We start from the raw sequence: 20,209 nt of genomic DNA, 5'->3' as shown, positions 1-20,209 counted from the left end.
AGGATATGGTAACCTGATGTGCTGTATAGTTCTGTGACATGTTATTTGCATATTTATGAATATTAATGAACTTATTTGCATATTTTGCCTACATTGTCATTAATCCATTCTGCAGGTTAAACGCAATAAGCGATCAACTTCATTATTATGTTTTCAGGGTTATTAGGAGTTAAAGGGGCATTTCGTGATCCACAGCCTCATCCCCCCACTTTTCCCAAAAAAGTTGAGATTTTTACACCACTGGATACCTCTGGCTACATATTGTTTATGTACCAAATATTTCTTGCAGATTAATTCGTTTAGCAAAAATATCGCCAAATTTGAATTTCGTTCTGGTGCACCAGAACAAAATTACAACACATTGTCTATGGAGCAGTGTAATACACATAATCATGCATAACTCGCAAACGCAAAATCGGAATCAACTGAAATTTTGGAAATAAGCTTTTTTCGTGGATATCTACTGAAATATGTCATAAAAAGAGGATGCTAGGATCACGAAATCCTCCTTTAAGAAAACCTAATAATGATAATATTGGATGGCTTAATTCGCATGATACCATAACATATCGGATTCGCCATACAAATATCGAACTCGCTGTTGGCTCGTCCGATATTTTTATGACTCATCCGATATGTTATGGTATCATGCTCAGCCATCCAATATTATAGCAAACTTGGTTTGGTGATTGGATATGCTGGCCTGATGTGCTGTATAGTTTTGTGTCATGTTATTTGCATATTTATGAATATTAATGAGCTTATTTGCATATTTTGCCTACATTTTCATTAATCCACTCTGCAGGTTAAACGCAATAAGCGATCAACTTCAAAATTGGATTGGTGATTGGATATGCTAGCCTGATGTGCTGTATAGTTTTGTGTCATGTTGTTTGCATATTTATGAATATTAATGAGCTTATTTGCATATATTGCCTACATTTTCATTAATCCCCTCTGCAGGTTCAACGCAATAAGCGATCAACTTCAAACTTGGTTTGGTGATTGGATATGCTGATCTGATGTGCTGTATAGTTTTGTGTCATGTTATTTGCATATTTATGAATATTAATGAGCTTATTTGCATATTTTGCCTACATTTTCATCAATCCACTCTACAGCTTAAACATAATAACTGATCAACTTAAAACTTGGTTTGGTGATTGGATATGCTGGCCTGATGTGCTGTATAGTTTTGTGTCATGTTATTTGCATATTTATGAATATTAATGAGCTTATTTGCATATTATTTGTATTTACAAACATTTGTTATTTACAAACCTTTGTGTGGGGGCCACCTTAATTACGAACCGCGTAATTCTAGTTTACATTATGCTCTCACCGAATGCCCCTTGGTGCGAAAGTGCCAGCCCTACACCTATATCCATTTCAAATTGAAGTGCCCCCCCCCCCTGGATTACGTCCAGGCAGTGTTGCCGTCATATTGTCTGTTTTGCTTACGATATTGGCTGTTGCGCATTAAATGACGTCGGCCACTATCGTCTGGTTTCAAGGGGTGTATAGTGTTCTGCCCTCTGTTGAGGGAGTTCTAGATTCACTGATAGTATGCTATAACTGCCAAAATTGTAAAAAGATTCCCCGGAAAAATTCCTTTTAATTTTTGGCTGCTCAGATTAAAACTTGGTATTGTGTTCAAGCTATTAAAGGGATATATGGAGATTACATTCTCATCCCCGGGGATAAACTGGAAGTGCTACTTTTTTCAATGTCAATCGGAAGCTAATATTTGTCTCTTTATGTGTTAATCCTAAAACTTTCAACTTTTATGCCTCTGGAAATATTTAAAAACAGATTGTACTTGCTTTCTGGTATCAATCCAATCTTTTTAAAAATATATGCTGCCAAGTAGTAAGCAAAGTCGGTTCGATTGGTGATTAATTTGACGAGAGGCTGAAATGGCCAAATATTCACTTTTCAGCCATTGCTTCCGGAAAAAACCAATTATATTTCTAATTAACTCTTTTTTATGACAGTAGGGTTTCCTTCTACACCTTGATGTTGAAAAGGATTATTTTTATAATTTTTAAGGGTGCCTAGGGGTTAAAAAATAGCATGACCAAAGTTACCCCGCATTTTGGGGCAACTTTGGTTAGCATTACATTCCATGAAGAAAAAAATATCAAAAAAATCTTAGCTGTATATAGGCAAGTTGTTGTTTTTTGTGACATTTGACCAATTTCCAAATTAATCAAGCACACATCCTTGTTCATAATTTTTTTTTTTGGTCAAAAATCCCAATCATTTGTCAATTTCAAGGAAATTTGACATAAAAGACTAGTCTTCCAAATAATTTCTTAACAAATTGACACCAAATATGACGCAAAACAATATTGCTATTTGGAAATATGATCATTTAAAAAATTATTTACCGACCAAAGTGACCCCGCTGACCGAATTACCCCATTCTTGAAAAATCTCTTGGCATTAATGGAGCCGTGTGATCCTGGATACTCTCCTACCTCAAAGGACGCAATAGCCAAGTTGGTATAGGTGGTGATTTTTCTAAAACTCAAACAATGGAATTTGGCCTACCCCAGGGATCAGTGGTAGGTCCTGGGATGTTTAGCTACTACACATACCCACTTGGAAAAATTATCCAGAAACACAGATTGAACTATCACATATACGCAGATGATACACAAATATATACAGAATTTAATCCCCGCATACCTGGAGATAGTGTAACTGCTCTTTTCAAATTGGAATCATGTATTGCTGAAATCAAGAATTGGATGAATGTAAATAAGCTTAAACTGAATGAAGATAAAACCGAATTCTTCGTTGCTAGCTCTGCATAAAATTTGAAATATATATATGAACCAACTCTTAACGTGTGTGGAACAATTATCAAACCATCTGATTCTGTACGCAATCTTGGAGTTCTTTTTGATTCAACCATGTCTATGTCATCTCAAATATCTGCTGTCTCTCGCTCTTTAAATTATCATCTTCGTAATATAGGACGCATTCGCTGTTATATTGATAAAGATACTTGCAACCATGCTGTCCGCTCGCTTGTTATTTCTCGAATTGATTATTGTAACTCTTTATTAAATGGAACAACTGTAAAAAAAACACAAAAACGACAAAAGATACAAAACAGAGCTGCCAGACTTGTTTTCAAGGCAAACCGTATGGAACACACCACTCCTCTGCTGAAAGAGCTTCACTGGCTTCCAGTAAATGAGCGTATTACCTACAAACTACTCATTCGCTTATAAAAGTAGACATGAAACAACACCACTGTACATACAAAATCTCCTAAATTCTCACACATTTTCTGATGGTATGTTCCTACGATCACATGCTGATGGCAGTCTGCTTGAATGTAAAAGAACTCAAACAACATATGGGAATAATGCCTTCTGCAATTCTGTGCCAGCTCTCTGGAACAAATTACCTGTAAAACTTCGTACTGCTCATAGTCTGGCCACTTTTAAATCTAATCTGAAAACCTATTTGTTTCCAAACTAAGTTTTTTTTTTGTTTTTTTTTAAATTATTGTACATTTTACCGTAGCCTAAGATGTAGTGTAAGTTGTACTTTTAAGATCATTGTAAAGCGCTTTGTTCATACTTATGCTAAGGCGCTATATAAATTCTGTTTATTGTATTGTATTGTATTTTACGGTAACAGGGTAACTCACCACAAGCACGGATCCAGGGGGGACTGTGCTTTGGTGGCTGTAGCACCCCGGGGTATGAATCGCAAAAAAAGAGAGAAAGAAACAAAAGAAAGAAAGAAAGAAAGAGAGAAAGAAATAAAGAATTATGCACCAAATTGCGCGAATTGAGTTCAGAAATGCAGAATTCCTTAGGCAAGGGGATGCTGCCCCCTTCCAACACATGCAGGGGTCATTTCAGGTCAAATTAGCAAACACTGTCATACGGCCATGAAACTTGGGGTCATCTGAGGTCAAATTAGTAAAAATTGTCGTATGGGCATGAAATTTGGTGGGTATTTTTCGTACAGTCAACATTTAGAGCCAAATTTTTGGAAGTTCATTTGGGGTCATCCAAGGTCATCCCGGGGTCATCTGAGGTCAAATTAGTATAAACTGTTGGATGGGCATGAAACTTGGTGGGTAGGCCTACAGTCAACATTTAGAGCCAAATTTTTGGAAGGTCAATTTGGGGTCACCAGGAGTCACCCAGGGGTCAAATTAGTAAAAACTGTTTTAGGCTTGAAGCTTTGTATCAACTTGCGAGTGCCACATTGCTCCCTTTGGTGGAGGCATCACGGTCGACGATGTGCGTCGAAAACTGCGACATACGCAAACCGCGGTCCATCTAGTTGCTTCTGCTTTCAACATTTGCCAATTTATGTTCAAAATAATTTATAGGCCTACAACTAGAGGGAAACTTGTCCACGAAAGGCTTTCCCCAAATTTTCGGCTTTTTCAAACTAAAATTTTACACACTAATAGTGACAAAATGGTCCACCAAATCGCTTCAATTAGGTCTTCATTTTGCAAAAGTTTCTTACTTCTGAGGGGGGCACATCACACACTCCACTTCGCGCCCATTTTTGTCTCGCCTGATAAGGCAGGAGACTATATAATCACTTTTCCGTATGTGTGTATGTATGTGTGGGGGTGTGTGTGTGTGGATGTGACAAATTTGGTTAAAGTTTTGGTTAAAGTTTGCCTTCCGCCTATTTTCTCGGAGACTAGGGGTTGCACGTTCCTCAAACTTGGTGGGTGGGTGCATCTTGACCCGAGACAGAACCGGTTTGTATTGGTTAGTGGGTCAAGGTCACTGAGGTCATCTAGGGTTCATCTGAGGTCAAATTAGTAAAAACTGTCGTATGGGCATGAAACTTGGTGGGTGCAGTCAACATTTAAAGCCAAATTTGTGGAAGGTCATTTCAAGGTCACCAGGGGTCATCTGAGGTCAAATTAGTAAAAACTGTCGTATGGGCATGAAACTTGGTGGGTACAGTCAACATTTAAAGCCAAATTTTTGGAAGGTCATTTCGAGGTCACCAGGGGTCATCTGAGGTCAAATTAGTAAAAACTGTTGGACGGGCATGAATCTCGGTGGGTACAGTCAACATTTAAAGCCAAATTTTTGGACGGTCATTTCGGGGTCACCAGGGGTCATCTGAGGTCAAATTAGTAAAACTGTCTTATGGGCATGAAATTTGGTGGGTGCAGTCAACATTTAAAGCCACATTTTTGGAAGGTCATTTTGAGGTCACCAGGGGTCATCTGAGGTCAAATTAGTAAAAACTGTCTGATGGGCATGAAACTTGGGGGGTACAGTTAACATTTAAAGCCAAATTTTTGGAAGGTCATTTCGAGGTCACCAGGGGTCATCTGAGGTCAAATTAGTAAAACCTGTCATATGGGCATGAAACTTGGTGGGTACAGTCAACATTTAAAGTCAAATTTTGGAAGGTCATTTCTGGGTCACCAGGGGTCATCTGAGGTCAAATGAGTAAATACTGTCGTATGGGCATGACACTTGGTGGGTACAGTCATCATTTAAAGCCAAATTTTGGGAAGGTCATTTCGAGTCCACCAGGGGTAATGTGAAGTCAAATTAGTAAAAACTGTTGCATGGGCATGAAACTTGGTGGGTACAGTCACCATCAGCCAGATAATCGTGCCCAGCCGATAACCGCCAAATTCATTTACCTCTACCAAAGTAATCGCAAAAGCAGTCGGTCACGAAAGCAGGCGAGACTCGTGGTTCGAGAACCGCCTTGTTTACAGTTACGATCATTTTTTAAAGCACCCCGGGGGGAAGTAGTCCTGGATCCGCCCGGCCCTTGACTCACCATATTTTTGAACTCTCTAAATTAGCCTGCCCACTTCAAAGTAGGCCTACAAACATCCCCAAACATCAATTAAAATAATTAACACTTGACATCAGTAACACGTTTTCACCTGGGTCAGCCAGCATCAAACTGCAATATATGAGGTTAATTTCTTAGCCTTGTCACCCGTAAATTCTTAGCCTCGTTAGTCGAGGCTAAGAAGGCTTATTTTAGAGCCTCAACTCAGTTTATACGGTAAGGGTATTGACATAGGTATCCCCCGGGGAGGCATCCGCCTTTTAGGTTACAGACCAACTCACTTAATTTCTTGCGTTTTCTTTTCTGAACAATTATAGACTCATGAAAACTAAGTTAATAAAAATTCCTTTAAAAAGGAACAGGGCGAACAAATGAGGAAGTGTCAAGATAAAGGTATAGTTATTTTATTGTTTGAACTGTTTCTATAATTCGCTTCGATCATTATCGAACCGGTATCGAACCCCAACGGTTTTAGCTTGTATTTATATTATTTATTAACATAGGCCTATTTGTTAGTGATATTTCAAACGTTTTAAAATGTCAAAATAATCCCATTCAATTACACGGTTGACGGTGGAAATTTACTGAATTTAGAGAATGCACTGCGACCACCACCTGAGACTTATCAAAATAATATTATTAACTAATCCCATAACTGTTCAAATAACAGCCTTCACTTAGGGGTGGTGCAATAATTATGTGTACCCCGGGGTGAATTCTCAAAATGGTCTGCCAAAATCGCTTGCCCCCTTTGGCCGTGCCAAAAACCTTTGCCCCCCCCTTCGACGTGCCAAAAACCTTTGCCCCCCCTTTGACGTGCCAAAATATCTTTGCCCCCCCCCCTTACACATGCAAGATTTTTGGGAACCCGAATTTAAAACCTTAAATTGTCTTAACATATAATGCGAGCGCAGCGAGGAGGAAATTTTGCATATTTGAACATGTTCAGTAACGTTTTCCTCACGCCTTTTAGGGCGTAATATAGAAACGGTGCCCAAAATATCTGTGCCAAAATTGCTTGCCCCCCTTTCGACCTGCCAAAATCGCTTGACCCCCCTTTCGACCTGCCAAAAATGCTTGCCCCCCCCTTTTGGCCTGCCAAAAATCTTTGCCCCCCCTATAATTCACCCCAGTACACATAATTATTGCACCACCCTTAACAGACATTAAGTCTCAATTGACAGGGTCCATAAGTGCTAAAGTAAATATATTTTCTCTTTATCGCCTGCCTAAGTTTCCCCATTTAAGGGATGGGGTATGAACGTTTGGACAGTATTATTGTGGGACATTAGAGCACATCGGACATGTTGAATGTCCTTTTGATATAAAATAATTTTGATTTTTTGAAATTCGCAAATGATGATTTTTACTTAAAGTGTATGTAAGTGGGATGAAAAGCCGACGATCAATTGAAAATTTTGACCTTTCGTATTGAAGATATGGATCTTTTTCCCAAAACACAAAAAAATTAGGTCATTTTGGGAAAAAAGTCCATATTTTGAATATGAAAGGTCAAAATTTTTCAATTGAACGGCTTTTCCTCCCAGCTACATACACTGTAAGAATATATGTCATTAGATTTATAAAATTTACTTCGAGGACTGTTATATATCAAAAATATCAAAAATATCAAATTTTAATAATTTGTCATAAAATTTGTAGGCCTATTAGATCGTGATTTTCAAAAAATGAAAATTATTTGATATCAGAAAGACATTCTTCGTATTAGGAATGCAATTCCATATGTCTGATGTGCTCTCATGTCCCACAAAAAAATACTTTTATATCGAAACGCCCATTCCAGATCCCTTAAGTACTCTCTCTAATTTACTCAAGGTTGTGTTTGTATAAATTAATTCAGTTATATAAACACAGCCTTGTAAAAAGGTCATGTTGACATAAATTAATTGACTGTGTGGTTAAACATGTTAAAAGTATCAATAACAGATTCTATACGCTATACAAAACAACAAGCACATACAGGCAAGTATTTTGCCAGTATCAATAAAACTACAATGAGGCTATTAATGTAGCCCAACTGTACGTACAATCTGGCAATACCGCTAAATCTTTAAGAAATGAAAAATATCTGTTGCAATTTTCGGATTTGCATAAAAGTAATTCTAGTTCATCCAAGTTGTAAAACAATTATTTCTTTTAATACAAACACATTCCTTGGTAAGACAACTTTATAGCACTGTTTGAATATCAACATGAAGTAGTAATGACAAATTTAAATGTACACTATCGCCTCTGTAGTTTCCTGATTACATAGACAGCACGATTATTTTATTTTTATTCTGCAACGCTGTGAGGAAATAAGTATGCCAAAACCCATCGCAATAAGGACGAAAAATGCTTTCATTTTTCGCCCAAAAGACAAACTCCGGGGGGTGCACTTGACCTTGGTAGTGACAGGGATGTGCGGATAGCAGTTACAAACTTGGGGTCTTCCGGTGAGAGCCTAGACAACAAAAAAGGAGGTCTTTCGGTTAGAAGCCCCCCCGCCCCCATAAAAAAGGGGGCAGGGTCTTTCAGTGAGACTGGGGAAAATCTTACAAAAAATGAAAAAAAGCATCTTTCTGTGAGACTGGGAAAAATTTGGGTCGAAATATGAAAGCGCCTTAGTACAATTGTTTGGTTTTAGGCGCTATATAAATTTCAGTTGTATTGTATTGTATTGTATTGATACAAGTCTTTAAAATTTGACAAATTTGAAAGAAAATAATGAAAAAATGGGGTAATTCGGGGATACATTATCAGAATTTTGTCCATTTCTTGAAGGGGGGGGGGGTGGTCTTTTGGTGACAGAAAATTAAAAACGTGGTCATTGGATGAGAGAGTTCAGTAAACAATAAAAGGGATAAGGGACCGTTGTTAGGGGGGGGGAGCCTGATGAAAAATATTTTATCATGCAAAATTTTTTTTGGGCCCCCCCCTTTTACAGATCTCAAAAATTTCAGCCCCCCCTTTTGACATGAAAATTATGGGTCAATCCCATAGAAAAGCATATACAATTTTCCCAGGAAAATTTGTGGTCATTTTTTTTCAGTCCCTTCTCCTTAGAAGGGTCAAAAAATTACAAGGCCTCTTTTGCATCAGGGCCCCCAAGTGTTTGTGAATGTCCCTAATTAAAAAAAAAAAAGGGGGGTCATCGGGCGAGGGAGTTAAAAAATGGGGGGTCCATGTGGCCGCACATCGATCCCCGTCACCCATTTTTAGTGAACGTATATCACTCGGGGGTGGGGGGGGGGTCAAATTTTGTGTCAATTTCCCGGGTCAATTACATGCGTGAATGACCAATGGAATGAATGACATTCGGCAGTACTGAAGCTCAAACTGACGTCATATCTATTAATATTCATAGCCTCCTCGTGGCCCTAACCCATTAGCCTGAGTCCCTCGGCCCCGATCTCGAAACAATCAACATGGCGGAATAAAATGACCGTGCGTAAGCAGTTGAAGGACTGGTGGTTCAAGTCTACTAACCCATAGCTCATTCACCGCTGTTCAATTTTTATTGAACATCAGAAGTTTTAATATTTAAAAATTACTGTAATTACGCTTAAACACATAAATATTCATTTATATAATTAATATACATTTTTATATCATGAATATTTTTTTGTTAAAATTTAATTGCATATTTCTCTATTTTTTTTTTTTTTGCACAGTGATATATTTATTATTGAATAATCATGCATAAAAGTAGAGCATTTGTTATTATGTCAAAGTTCACGCAGGTTCAAAGGTCATTCACATGTTTCGCATCGCGAGCAGAAATTTCATCACTCAGTAGTGTACTTTTCCGGCATGTTTTTCTTTCTTGTTCAGTCATTTATGTGATCCCTAACACATAAAGATCAGCATTAAAAGGAACAGCGTCTATTTCTCGTTCCATTTTATTTTGATTGCATTTGGAGTGTTACAAACACCGAATAACTATGTCGAAATTTAATGATATTTTGACTCCAATGACGGTGAATGTGTTGGTCAGTTTAGCTGCGGGGACGTTAATGGGATGGCTGCTGAGGGGTAAATTTAGCCGTCAGCAAGCTCTACAAGCAGCAGCAATTGCAGCAGAAACAGCGGTAAATGTAGTAAATTTTGCCAGTTTCTACAGGGATGCGGCATTGTATTTCTGCAACTTTGTTTATACCTGTTTTTTTTAATTTTGTGTAGTGTCACACTCGTAGGTATACTAGGTGAATTCAAATTTGCCATCAAACTGCATCATTTTATATATCAAATTAAAGCCTTTGAGTAAACAAAGCCAAAACTGATAACCTTTTTTTCATAGCACTTTCCGTAGCAAAGTTACATCTTGTCAAAGATTGACTTTCATCAAACAATGTCAAAAAGATTCAGCTAGCAAAATCCCCCAAAACGGCATTTCGGGGGTGTTTCTAGATCTTAGTCTCATTATGATAGCAGCTTTTTTTAATGGAACTGCTATCAAAATTCCATGTGCGAGTGATTTATCACCATAAAAAATCATATTTGGGTCAAGTGAAGTACCGTATAGAAAACATATATGTAGGTTTCTTTCTTCGGGCACAAGTTTTAAATTTCTATGTAAAAATGCATTGACATTATACGAGTGGATATTCATACGTAGTGGTAGATAAAATGATTAAAGAGTTTAACTTCAACACTACACTATTTTTCGCTCACCTGGAACGTTTTCACTAGTTCGACTAGCGTCTTCAGCAGATGGTGATGCTGTGATGGTACATGTATCTTGTCTACGATCGGGATAACCTTCACTGATGACGTCATATGATTGACAGAATGACGTCATAGGATGTTACGATGTAGCGGCGCCCCCCCTGGGCATCAGTAGGTTGTCCCAAATTGGGTCTATTTGAGTCCTTTGTCACGATTCAGTCTCGGTTTCTGAGTTCTTATGTGTATAGCTTCCAGAACTCTGCGGGAATATTCTTTTTGTTCCCGTTCAAGCACTTTCACATTTTCCCAGTCAATCTGGTGTCCTTTTGATCTGACTACGTGCTCCCTGACCGCTGATTTGGAACTGCCGGCAGTGGATTTGTGTTCACTACGTAGCAGATGCGTATAGCAGATTCACCGATGTAACTAGCATCACAATCAGCGCAGGTGATCTCATACACAATACCAGATTGCTTAATGGGTTCTGTCTTGTCTTTAGGGGCTACTAAAGCACTCCTGAGTGTATTCTGTGGTTTGAAATTGGTCGAAACTCCCGCAGTCCTAAACGCTCTGCGTAACTTCTCAGAAAGGCCTTCTATGTAAGGCAGAGTGATTGAACGGGAACAAAAAGAATATTCCCGCAGAGTTCTGGAAGCTATACACATAAGAACTCAGAAACCGAGACTGAATCGTGACAAAGGACTCGAAATATACCCAATTTGGGACAACCTACTGATGCCCAGGGGGGGGGGGGGGGGCCGCTCCACCGTAACATCCTATGGAGTGATTTTGTCAATCATATGACGCCATCAGTGAAGGTTATCCCGATCGTAGACAAGATACCATCACAGCATCACCATCTGCTGAAGACGCTAGTCGAACTAGTGAAAACGTTCCAGGTGAGCGAAAAATAGTGTAGTGTTGAAGTTAAACTCTTTAATCATTGCATTGACATTGTCGGCGAATTTGGCTGACTAGCAAATGTGTTTGCCTTGCATACCTACACTGTGTCTGTGACAGACTCTGTTGTCAATTTTTGTCATATCATTAATTAATTATTACTCAGAAAATCAAAATTGTAAATGAGAAACATGTAAAAATGACTTAGGCACTTTGGTTTAATGAGGGTGACGATATGTTTATATGGCCGACGTGTCATGATGATCATGATGTCATGATCATCATGAATATTGCATGTGAATGTGGATTGTGATTAATGTGACATTTACATTGCACATGTTGCACTTCCAGACAATCCATGACCTGATTGCCATGCATGCATAGGCATAGCATGATGATGCAATTTTATTGACATGTTATCATGTTTAACGTTAACTATCACTGACTACATTAAATTTATATATAATTTCAACAATGATGATCATCATCATCATGATGAAACACCATACACAAACAAACAATAAAATAATCATGTACCGTAATGATTTTGAGTCATTCCATTCCAATCCCAGCACAATTTAATCACAAGTTGTCTTTGAACAATACCTCTATTAGATTTTGCTTGTGACAGTATACTAAATGCCTCAACTTCAAGGCTAAGGCCAAAAGGAGTGGGGGGGGGGGCAAACTTGGGCCCAAGAAAGTTTTGACATGTCATTTTCAGAGACCCAGGGTGATTAAATATCTTATTGATGTACGGCCCGGGTAGTTACACTCATTGTTGGTTTCCCAGGACAAGAGTTGCAAATTTTTGTGACCTTGCTACTGTAATATTGCTCCCTGTTTTTTTCAATTGGGAAAAATGCAATGTGGGAGTTGATCAAGAAATCTATCTACTATCGACGATGACACAATACTTACTGTGTGGATGGAGTAGAGAATTCATGGAACTGTGAACTTAGTCAGTCACTCAATCGTTGCCAATTTTCAAATGCATTAAAACAATTCTTTGTGAAGTTTAATGTTACTGAAATTAATTTTGATGACTTACCGGTACCGTATCTGTATATCTTTGATCAGAGCAAAGTTTGCTCATTTGTAAGAGATTAACCATGTTAACAATTCACATCGTGTCAGTTGAGCAACTTTTGCGGGCACTATACCCATTGTGGTTGGTGTTGTTTACTTCCAAATTCCTATTGCCCCCCCTGTTGCCCCCCCCCCCCAGTAAAAACCCTAAAGTACGTAAATTTCCACTTTTTGCGGCAATTTTGTGCAAAATTTGCTGATTTTGCCCCCCCCCCCCGAAATTCACCTTGCCCACCAATGCCCCCGAAAAAAATTCCTGGGGCCGCCACTGAACCTCATATCCATCATTGGTAATACCAGTGGCCTGGATTGAGGATATATTTCTCAGTCAATGTGGGATAGGTGGTAACTACATGTAGACATTTTTAATCTATAGGACTGTTTCATTCCAGCCCAATCACTTTGGCACCATACAGGTACATGGGCCATTCCATGCCAACTCACCAAGGGGTGTACACCATAACTCATGGATTTTTTTCTTAGTTTGGATATTGATAGAAATGAGAAACCTGAAGAGTCTCAAAAGTATTCTCTGTTTCGTTTTTGCACAACATCAGTTTGAAATTTGGGGGGTGGTCAGCATGAAAAGTGTGAAAGTGGAGATGAATTTTTCAGGGCTGTGACTAAATACGGATTTCCGAATTGTTTATGTGTCCCAGATTAAAAAGAAGAAAAAAATATGTCCCTGGACCTAAATCTAAATGCTTAGATCATTTGTGGTTGACCTACAAAAAAAATTGTTTGTGTTTTTTCTAAAATAATACTAAGTACTGCTCAGAAAATGATGCAAATTTCACTTAATAATCTATTGTCATAAATTTAGACCTGCAAAACCTTACCTGAATCCTGAAAGTATTGCACACCTCAAGTCTTTGAATTTGTCAGTAGGCCTACCTGATTTGTGTACAAGGTTTTGGTCTCAATGTCCCTCATCATTCTGTCTAAGGTAGGTTGGCAGGTCTGCCCATTGTGCTTTGTTCTTGTGCAGGATGCGTAACCCATAATATGTACTTTATTTTGTGCAAACACTGCCACTGTCAATTTTTATGTGGAAGTCACAACATGTATCATGTATTTTATTTTTTTTCATGCAGGAAACAGAATCACATGTAATGGGGGAGCTAGGGGAGTACAAGTTAATCTTGGTAGTAAGGAATGACTTGAAAATGGGCAAAGGCAAAGTGGCAGCACAGGTAAGTGAAATCCATTGACCAGCGTTGGAAATAGCTGGTATCGCATAGCAAAATGCTCAATGATTATATCAAATAATTTTGGAGTTCAGTAGCATTTTTATGCCATAGACTTACACACTGAAGTATGAATGTACCACAAGAACAGTCATGAAAGCAAAGTTTGCTACACTTGAAAAACACTTAAATTCATTCATGTGTTGATCCAAATTAAGGGGAGTGGTGCATATATGCAGTGGGGCCCAGGGCATAATATAGCTGGTATTGCATCGCATTTGGCAACGCAATCTATCCCTGCTGTGTAACTATTCTTCTGGTGCAATTTAATTTATACATATTGCTATATTGCTATATATCCATATGGAAGTATCGTCCCAGGCTATTTCATCGTCGAAGAACGAATTTAATGAGTCATGCAAAGAATATCAAGAAGCTTTGAAGAAAAGCGGATACGACTACAAGCTAGAATTCAAACCGAGGGACCAAAGAAAGCGCAACACCCGAAACAGAAAGAGAAACATAACATGGTTCAACCCGCCGTTTGATTTGAGAGTTAAAACAAACGTTGGAGGTCAATTCTTAAAAATCGTCAACAAAAGTTTTCCCAAAGGCCACGCTTTGCAGAAGATCTTTAATAAGAACACAATAAAAGTATCATATAGCTGCATGCCTAATATGAAGACAGCTATAGACACACACAACAATAACACTATGAAGGCTCAATTGCCAAAACAAGAAGCAAAACCATGTAATTGTAGAAAAAACCTGAGTGTCCGCTGAGCGGAGAATGCAGGGCGTCTAACATCATCTACCAAGCAATTGTAAAATCTGATAAAGGAGAAGAATCGCACGTAGGCCTAACCAGCAACGAGTTTAAGCTAAGACTCGCTAACCACAAGCAATCTTTCAAAAGCGAAAAGCACAAACACCAGACAGAACTCTCCAAACACATCTGGAAGCTAAAGGACAATAATGTTAATTTCACTATCGAATGGAAAATATTGAAGTATGCCAATGCATACTCAAATGTGACAAACGATGCAACTTATGCATCATGGAGAAATACTTCATCATACGCCACCCCAAAATGGCATCTTTTAATAAAAAAACTGAACTAATTAGCGCATGCCGACATGCGGCAAACTTCAAACTGAAAAATCTCGCGTAAAAATCTCGCGTAGACACAACCTATACTCGCTGCGAGAGTTAAATGCGCAGCAGCGAGAGTTAAATCGCACGCTAATTCGCAATTACGCACAGGAAAGATACACTTCATCTTGTTTTGTTTTGTTTTCATTACATTTGACTATCCCTGATGAGAGGAGACAGCAGTCTTCTTGAAACAAGTTTGTAGGATATGAATAAAATTTAATGAACTGATCCATCTGTATATTTATTTATTTATCGCTCCTTTACACTTAAAGTTGAGCACTCTCTGAAGAAACTTTAGTTCATTACTTTGTATATATATATATATATATATATATAGCATTATGGGCAATTCAAGTGTTGTGGAATGATGCAATATGCGTTCTTACAAATTTCTTTTTAATGTAGTGCTCACCAAAAATGTATTAACACCACTAGGTGAATAGCACGGGAGCAGTATTTTTTTCACCAAAACGTTTTTGGCAAACTGTGAGTTATACTGGGACATTAAATTTGCTACTTTTATGTAAAGCTTAGGATGTAAACTAACAATTATCAGTATCCATTTGAAAACAAAAAATCGTGGACATCCTCTCTTTATGCCAAATTTTGTTTTGCTGCTTTTACTAGTCAAGAATATGCAAATGTAGGCCCTATCATGCAAATTACGATGTTTTTCTAACAATGAACACCATTTCCGCAGAAACAAGTATGTTTTCGGAAAATATAGTAGCTACCACAATATTAGACCAAAATCACATATTTGACTAGCCGCAGTCTGTGGCCCTCACGGACTTAGCGAGCGCGTAGCGCGAGGAACCGAACCGAGCGCTAATCGTGCGCGTCAGCGCGAGGGATAGTATACTAATAGCAAGGGATAGTATACTGATAGAAACAGAGCCCGAGGGATAGTATATTAATAGCAACAGAGCCCGAAAGTCAGCGCCAGGGATAGTATACTAATAGCAACAGAGCCCGAAAGTAGTGCTAATACTTGACATGATTTTTAAATTTTTACGATTTGGGCAAGCTTGCTTTTTATGTAACATTATATTCACACTGAGTTACTTTTTACAGCCATCCAGTTAGTGGCAGTTACTGATTCAGAGATTGTCCTGTCTTCTCGTTTTCATTACAGTGCAGTCATGCGTCAGTATCTTGTTATAAACAGATAGCCAAGAAAAATCCTGACATGCTAAAACAATGGGAGTTCTATGGCCAACCAAAGGTAGTCACCAAAGTACAGGATGAAGAATCACTGTAAGTTATAAAGTATACGAGTGGATATTCATACGTAGTGGTAGATAAAATGAATTAAAGTTTTTACTTCAACACTACACTATTTTTTTTTGATTTTGAACGTTTTCACTAGTCCGACTAGCATCTTCAGATGGTGATGCTGTGTTGATATCTTGTCTACAATCAGGATATCTCTCACTGATGATGTCATTCTGTCAATCATAAGCCTTAAAAATGTTGACCCTACTTAAAAAGTCCATCGCCCGTTTTTCGTAGCCTTACACTCACATTAAGCAATGTCAAAAAAATTTACTACTAGCATTTTGAAAGTGTTTTCTTATTACCTACAGACTTCAACTGGCACAGAAGGCAAGAGAATTGGGATTAGTGACTTCAATTATCCAGGATGCGGGAAGAACACAAATAGCTCCAGGATCCAAGACAGTATTAGGTGTCGGACCAGGTCAGTTGAATTGAAAATGTACATCAAAATTAAGCGTAAATTTAAATTGAAGTGTAAGTCAAGATAGCTCAGGAGGTAAGGTGCTATACTCTGATTCCATGCGGGTGCAAGTATATGGAAGACATGACCTTAATCTGAAGCCCAAAATTGTCTGCTTTACAAATGTCAAATTCCGCTTTTCTCCGCTTTGTAAATTTTGCGATCATAAAATTTGCACATAAAAAACCTTAAGCCTACGATTTGTCCGATATGTAGATCGATATATTGGGCCTATGCCAGTGAAATGATAGTTTACTAACTTAATTTCACTTTATAATGTTGAATTTTGAAGTGGATTTTATTTTTTAGTTAATTAAAAAAATATTTTTTTATTTAATTTCGCTTTTTTTAAGTTCATTTTTTTTCTCTTTTTATTCTCTTTTTAGCAAAACCTTTTTTCTGTGTTTCTTCCCAATTTTCGTGGTTTTCTGCAATGCGGAGGACCTGGCTTTACCTTAATCTACATGTACTACACGGGTTGTAGATTTCAAATGGAGTCATCCATTTGGGTATTCCCACTATTTGATATTCACACTCCCTGCATGGAAGATTAAGGTCATGTGTTCCATATAGGAGATGTATGGATTTCAACAGGAAAATCCCATTCTGTAAAGTGTGCTGAGGCCTGCTGTTTTGGCATATAGCGCACAATTAATGTATGCTGCCCAAGTGTGAAAACCAAAATACCATTATTTTATTGTTTCGTTTTCAAAAGGGTTTTCCCATCAATTGAACCGGTCAAACAAAACCAGAAGCTTTGTTTATATTAAACCTGCATACAGGGTTCGCAGTTTTTTGCCGCAGGTGAAAAAAAACCAGCGGTTTTAACCACGGTTTTAACCGCTTGGCAAAAACAGTTTTTGCCAACAAAAATGGCACAACTAAAAAATTGATTCAAAGTATCGTACAGATTTTTCGTAAATTAAAAAATTTCTTGAGTCCGAGTGTAACAAGGCCAGGTTTTGTAATTGGCTCAAAATAAGCTAAGGTGTCATAAAAGTGTAACACACAATTATTTTTCCAGCTCTTTTCTTTTGGTCTCCAACCAGGTTTAAATTATAGTATGCACATATATCGTTCATAATACACTAAAAGAAAGATAAGTTATAGACCATTTACTTCACAAATTTAATTTTCTAGCCCTTAAATGACGTTATATTTGACAGACACAATTTTGATGATTTTCTGCAATCAAATAAAAATTTATAAAGTATTACATAAGGTATTTTGTGGTTATTTAGGTGTAGGACCTACAGCAACTGATTGTGGAAAAAAATGTGTCCAAATATTACAATAAGGAGGATAAATTGTTATAAATAAAATATGTGTGTCTGTCAAGCCATAACATACGCAAGATGTCTGTCAAATGTAACATACAGAATAATAATTTGGCAAAAACAGTAGTTCAAGATGGGAAATTGAATAAAGATCACATGCAGTTTATAAATCACATGTTTTAAAACACTTTTATAAACTCTAAACTATCATCATAATGTGAACATCAAGTGATTTTTAATTTTTTAAACAAATTCATGTATGTTATTTTGACAGACACATACAAATCTTGCGTATGTTACTTATGTACAAATGTTTGACAGACAACACTTAACAATGGATTGTGTCATCAAAAAGCTTCTCCTCACAAAGTGATAGTGCCACAAAGCTAGGTGGAGCTAAATGCTATGTCATGTAGCATAATTAGCTGTATCACCCTAGTTTAGCAGGAATTACAGCACCGTCTTGCGTATGTTATATTTTGACAGACATTTCAAGAAAAATTTTAAAATTGTTATATGTTCAAAAAAAGATGGCAGCCACTTACAAATTGATTATAATATGGAGAAATGAAGTTATTTACAATAGATTTACCCTTTAGTTTATGCTTCAAGTCTTTGTTTATAAAAAACTGAGGGACTTCAAAATCAATCAAAAGTTTGACAGACAATAGTAACATACGCAAGGCAAACTTTTAAATCCTTTTCTTGATCTGTTAACTTATAATTCATAATGCCTCTTTCTGTTTTTTTGATTGGTTTACTGCACCATTTTGGGAAACAGGTCACATGAATTTCTATAAGGATCCATAAAAAAAATTAAAAGCTGTTGAAAAAAAGGCGTCTCTTGGCATGTTACAAACAAAAGTGTAAAAATAGGCATTTTTACAGCTATTTTTTATTTTTTTTATTATTTAGAGTGAAAGGATTTTACTTAAATTGTGTATGCTATGTCTTTACTACCTAAACTTGCCACTAAACTAGCAAATATTCCATTTCTATAATTATTATTTTAAAAAAAAGATGTCAAAATATATGGCTATAATATGACACCTTAGCATATTTTGAGCCAATTATAAGTAACATATTAAGAAATTAAAGGCATGCATTTTCATTGCTCACTAGTGCATTTAACTGAAATGTTGCATATCAAGCTCAAAACTTGTTCCTTTTAACCTAGAAGGACATCAAATATGTTGAATGTTTACTGTTCATGAGCTTTCTGTTTTACTTGTTAATATTTGAGCGACTATAGATATATATGAGTTTTTTACCAGTTTTCACCATTTTTGCCGGTTTAAGCAAGGCAAAAACTGTTATTGCCACTTTACCTGCAAAACCGAACCCTGCCTGCATATAAAAATGATTTTGTATGGTATCATAAAGAGTAAGGGAGTGGGAAGAGACAGAAGGAGGGATTGATGAGAGAGGAGTAGTGGGATAGAAGGGGAATGCAGGGGACCTGCAACACATATTTACTCACCTCTGTTTCTCATATTTCAGGTCCTGCAGCACTAGTAGATCGAGTTACAGGAGAATTGAAACTCTACTGACCAAACAACTTCTAATAGTAAGCCTGGCTAGTCATCCATCGAGAAGCCACTGCTCCAAACAATAATATGTATTGCCTGTGATCAAGGCTCTGACTGTGAAATGCGGACCAGCCAACTTGCACACGCTACAGAGCCTGGAACAGAAGTGGTAGTGATTCACAATATTTGATGCACGCATGGGGGGTGCTAACAGTGCCTCCGTTTGCACCCTCGACTACGCGATCAGCATCCTGTACAATACGCGTTCACAGTGTCAGCCTGACGACGACTTCTGAATAGACTGATTCCAAGTCTAACGGTGCAGGACATGTTATGATTGTAATTTAGAACAATTTTTCTGTATTTCTTTCTATTTTTGGGTGGACCTTGGTCAGTTTTATCTATTTGATTCATGTTGATTGAATTTAAAAACCAGGCTAAAATTTGAAGAAAAAAAAACAGAAGTACATTTTGTACCTTTTCAACATTTGAAAAATTGCACATAGCAGGCCAAAAACAGTCTAACAGTGGATGCAGCAAATGACAATATTAGGGCTTGAAAGCGTGAGGATCATGCGTGATGCACTTGTTAGATCGCGGCAACATTCCAGGCCTGTGTGATGGCAGGGTAATGGTGGCTTCCATAGCGTTATTTCTTTCATATAGAGCTGTCACTGCCCAATCTTATTTTTTCACTGATACAATGCACTCTCATCAGCTTTTACTATTGTGTGCATGTGGGGTCATGTGTATCAGATCTGCAATTCACTGTGACTCGGGTGTATAAGTACATGTATGTACTCATCAAACAGAGGAGGTAGTTACGAAGTGTGAACATCACTTGAG

General features: G+C 37.6%; 1 protein-coding gene across 1 annotated transcript; it reads left to right on the top strand.

The window, feature by feature from the left end:
* The first annotated feature begins 9,592 nt into the window (after positions 1–9,592).
* LOC140164751 (peptidyl-tRNA hydrolase 2, mitochondrial-like) lies at positions 9,593–19,925 on the top strand. The gene is made up of 5 exons (XM_072188117.1): positions 9,593–9,911; positions 13,572–13,670; positions 15,955–16,076; positions 16,406–16,518; positions 19,335–19,925. Exons 1-5 carry the CDS (start codon positions 9,765–9,767, stop codon positions 19,382–19,384), a joined length of 531 nt encoding a protein of 176 aa, XP_072044218.1. The 5' UTR covers positions 9,593–9,764; the 3' UTR covers positions 19,385–19,925.
* Positions 19,926–20,209: the final 284 nt, after the last annotated feature.

The sequence above is a fragment of the Amphiura filiformis genome, chromosome 11 (assembly GCF_039555335.1).
Source record: "Amphiura filiformis chromosome 11, Afil_fr2py, whole genome shotgun sequence".
In the NCBI taxonomy this organism is placed as follows: Eukaryota; Metazoa; Echinodermata; class Ophiuroidea; order Amphilepidida; family Amphiuridae; genus Amphiura; species Amphiura filiformis.
Note: the sequence above shows the minus strand (reverse complement) of the source record. Positions and strands in the feature narration are given on the sequence as shown.

Bases quoted from the DNA above. Each gene is read 5' to 3' on its own strand.
- LOC140164751 (XM_072188117.1), top strand. From the start codon at position 9,765: ATGTCGAAATTTAATGATATTTTGACTCCAATGACGGTGAATGTGTTG. The intron at 13,671-15,954 runs GTAAGTGAAATC...TTTTCATTACAG, and splicing joins AAGGCAAAGTGGCAGCACAG to TGCAGTCATGCGTCAGTATC. The intron at 16,519-19,334 runs GTCAGTTGAATT...CTCATATTTCAG, and splicing joins AGTATTAGGTGTCGGACCAG to GTCCTGCAGCACTAGTAGAT.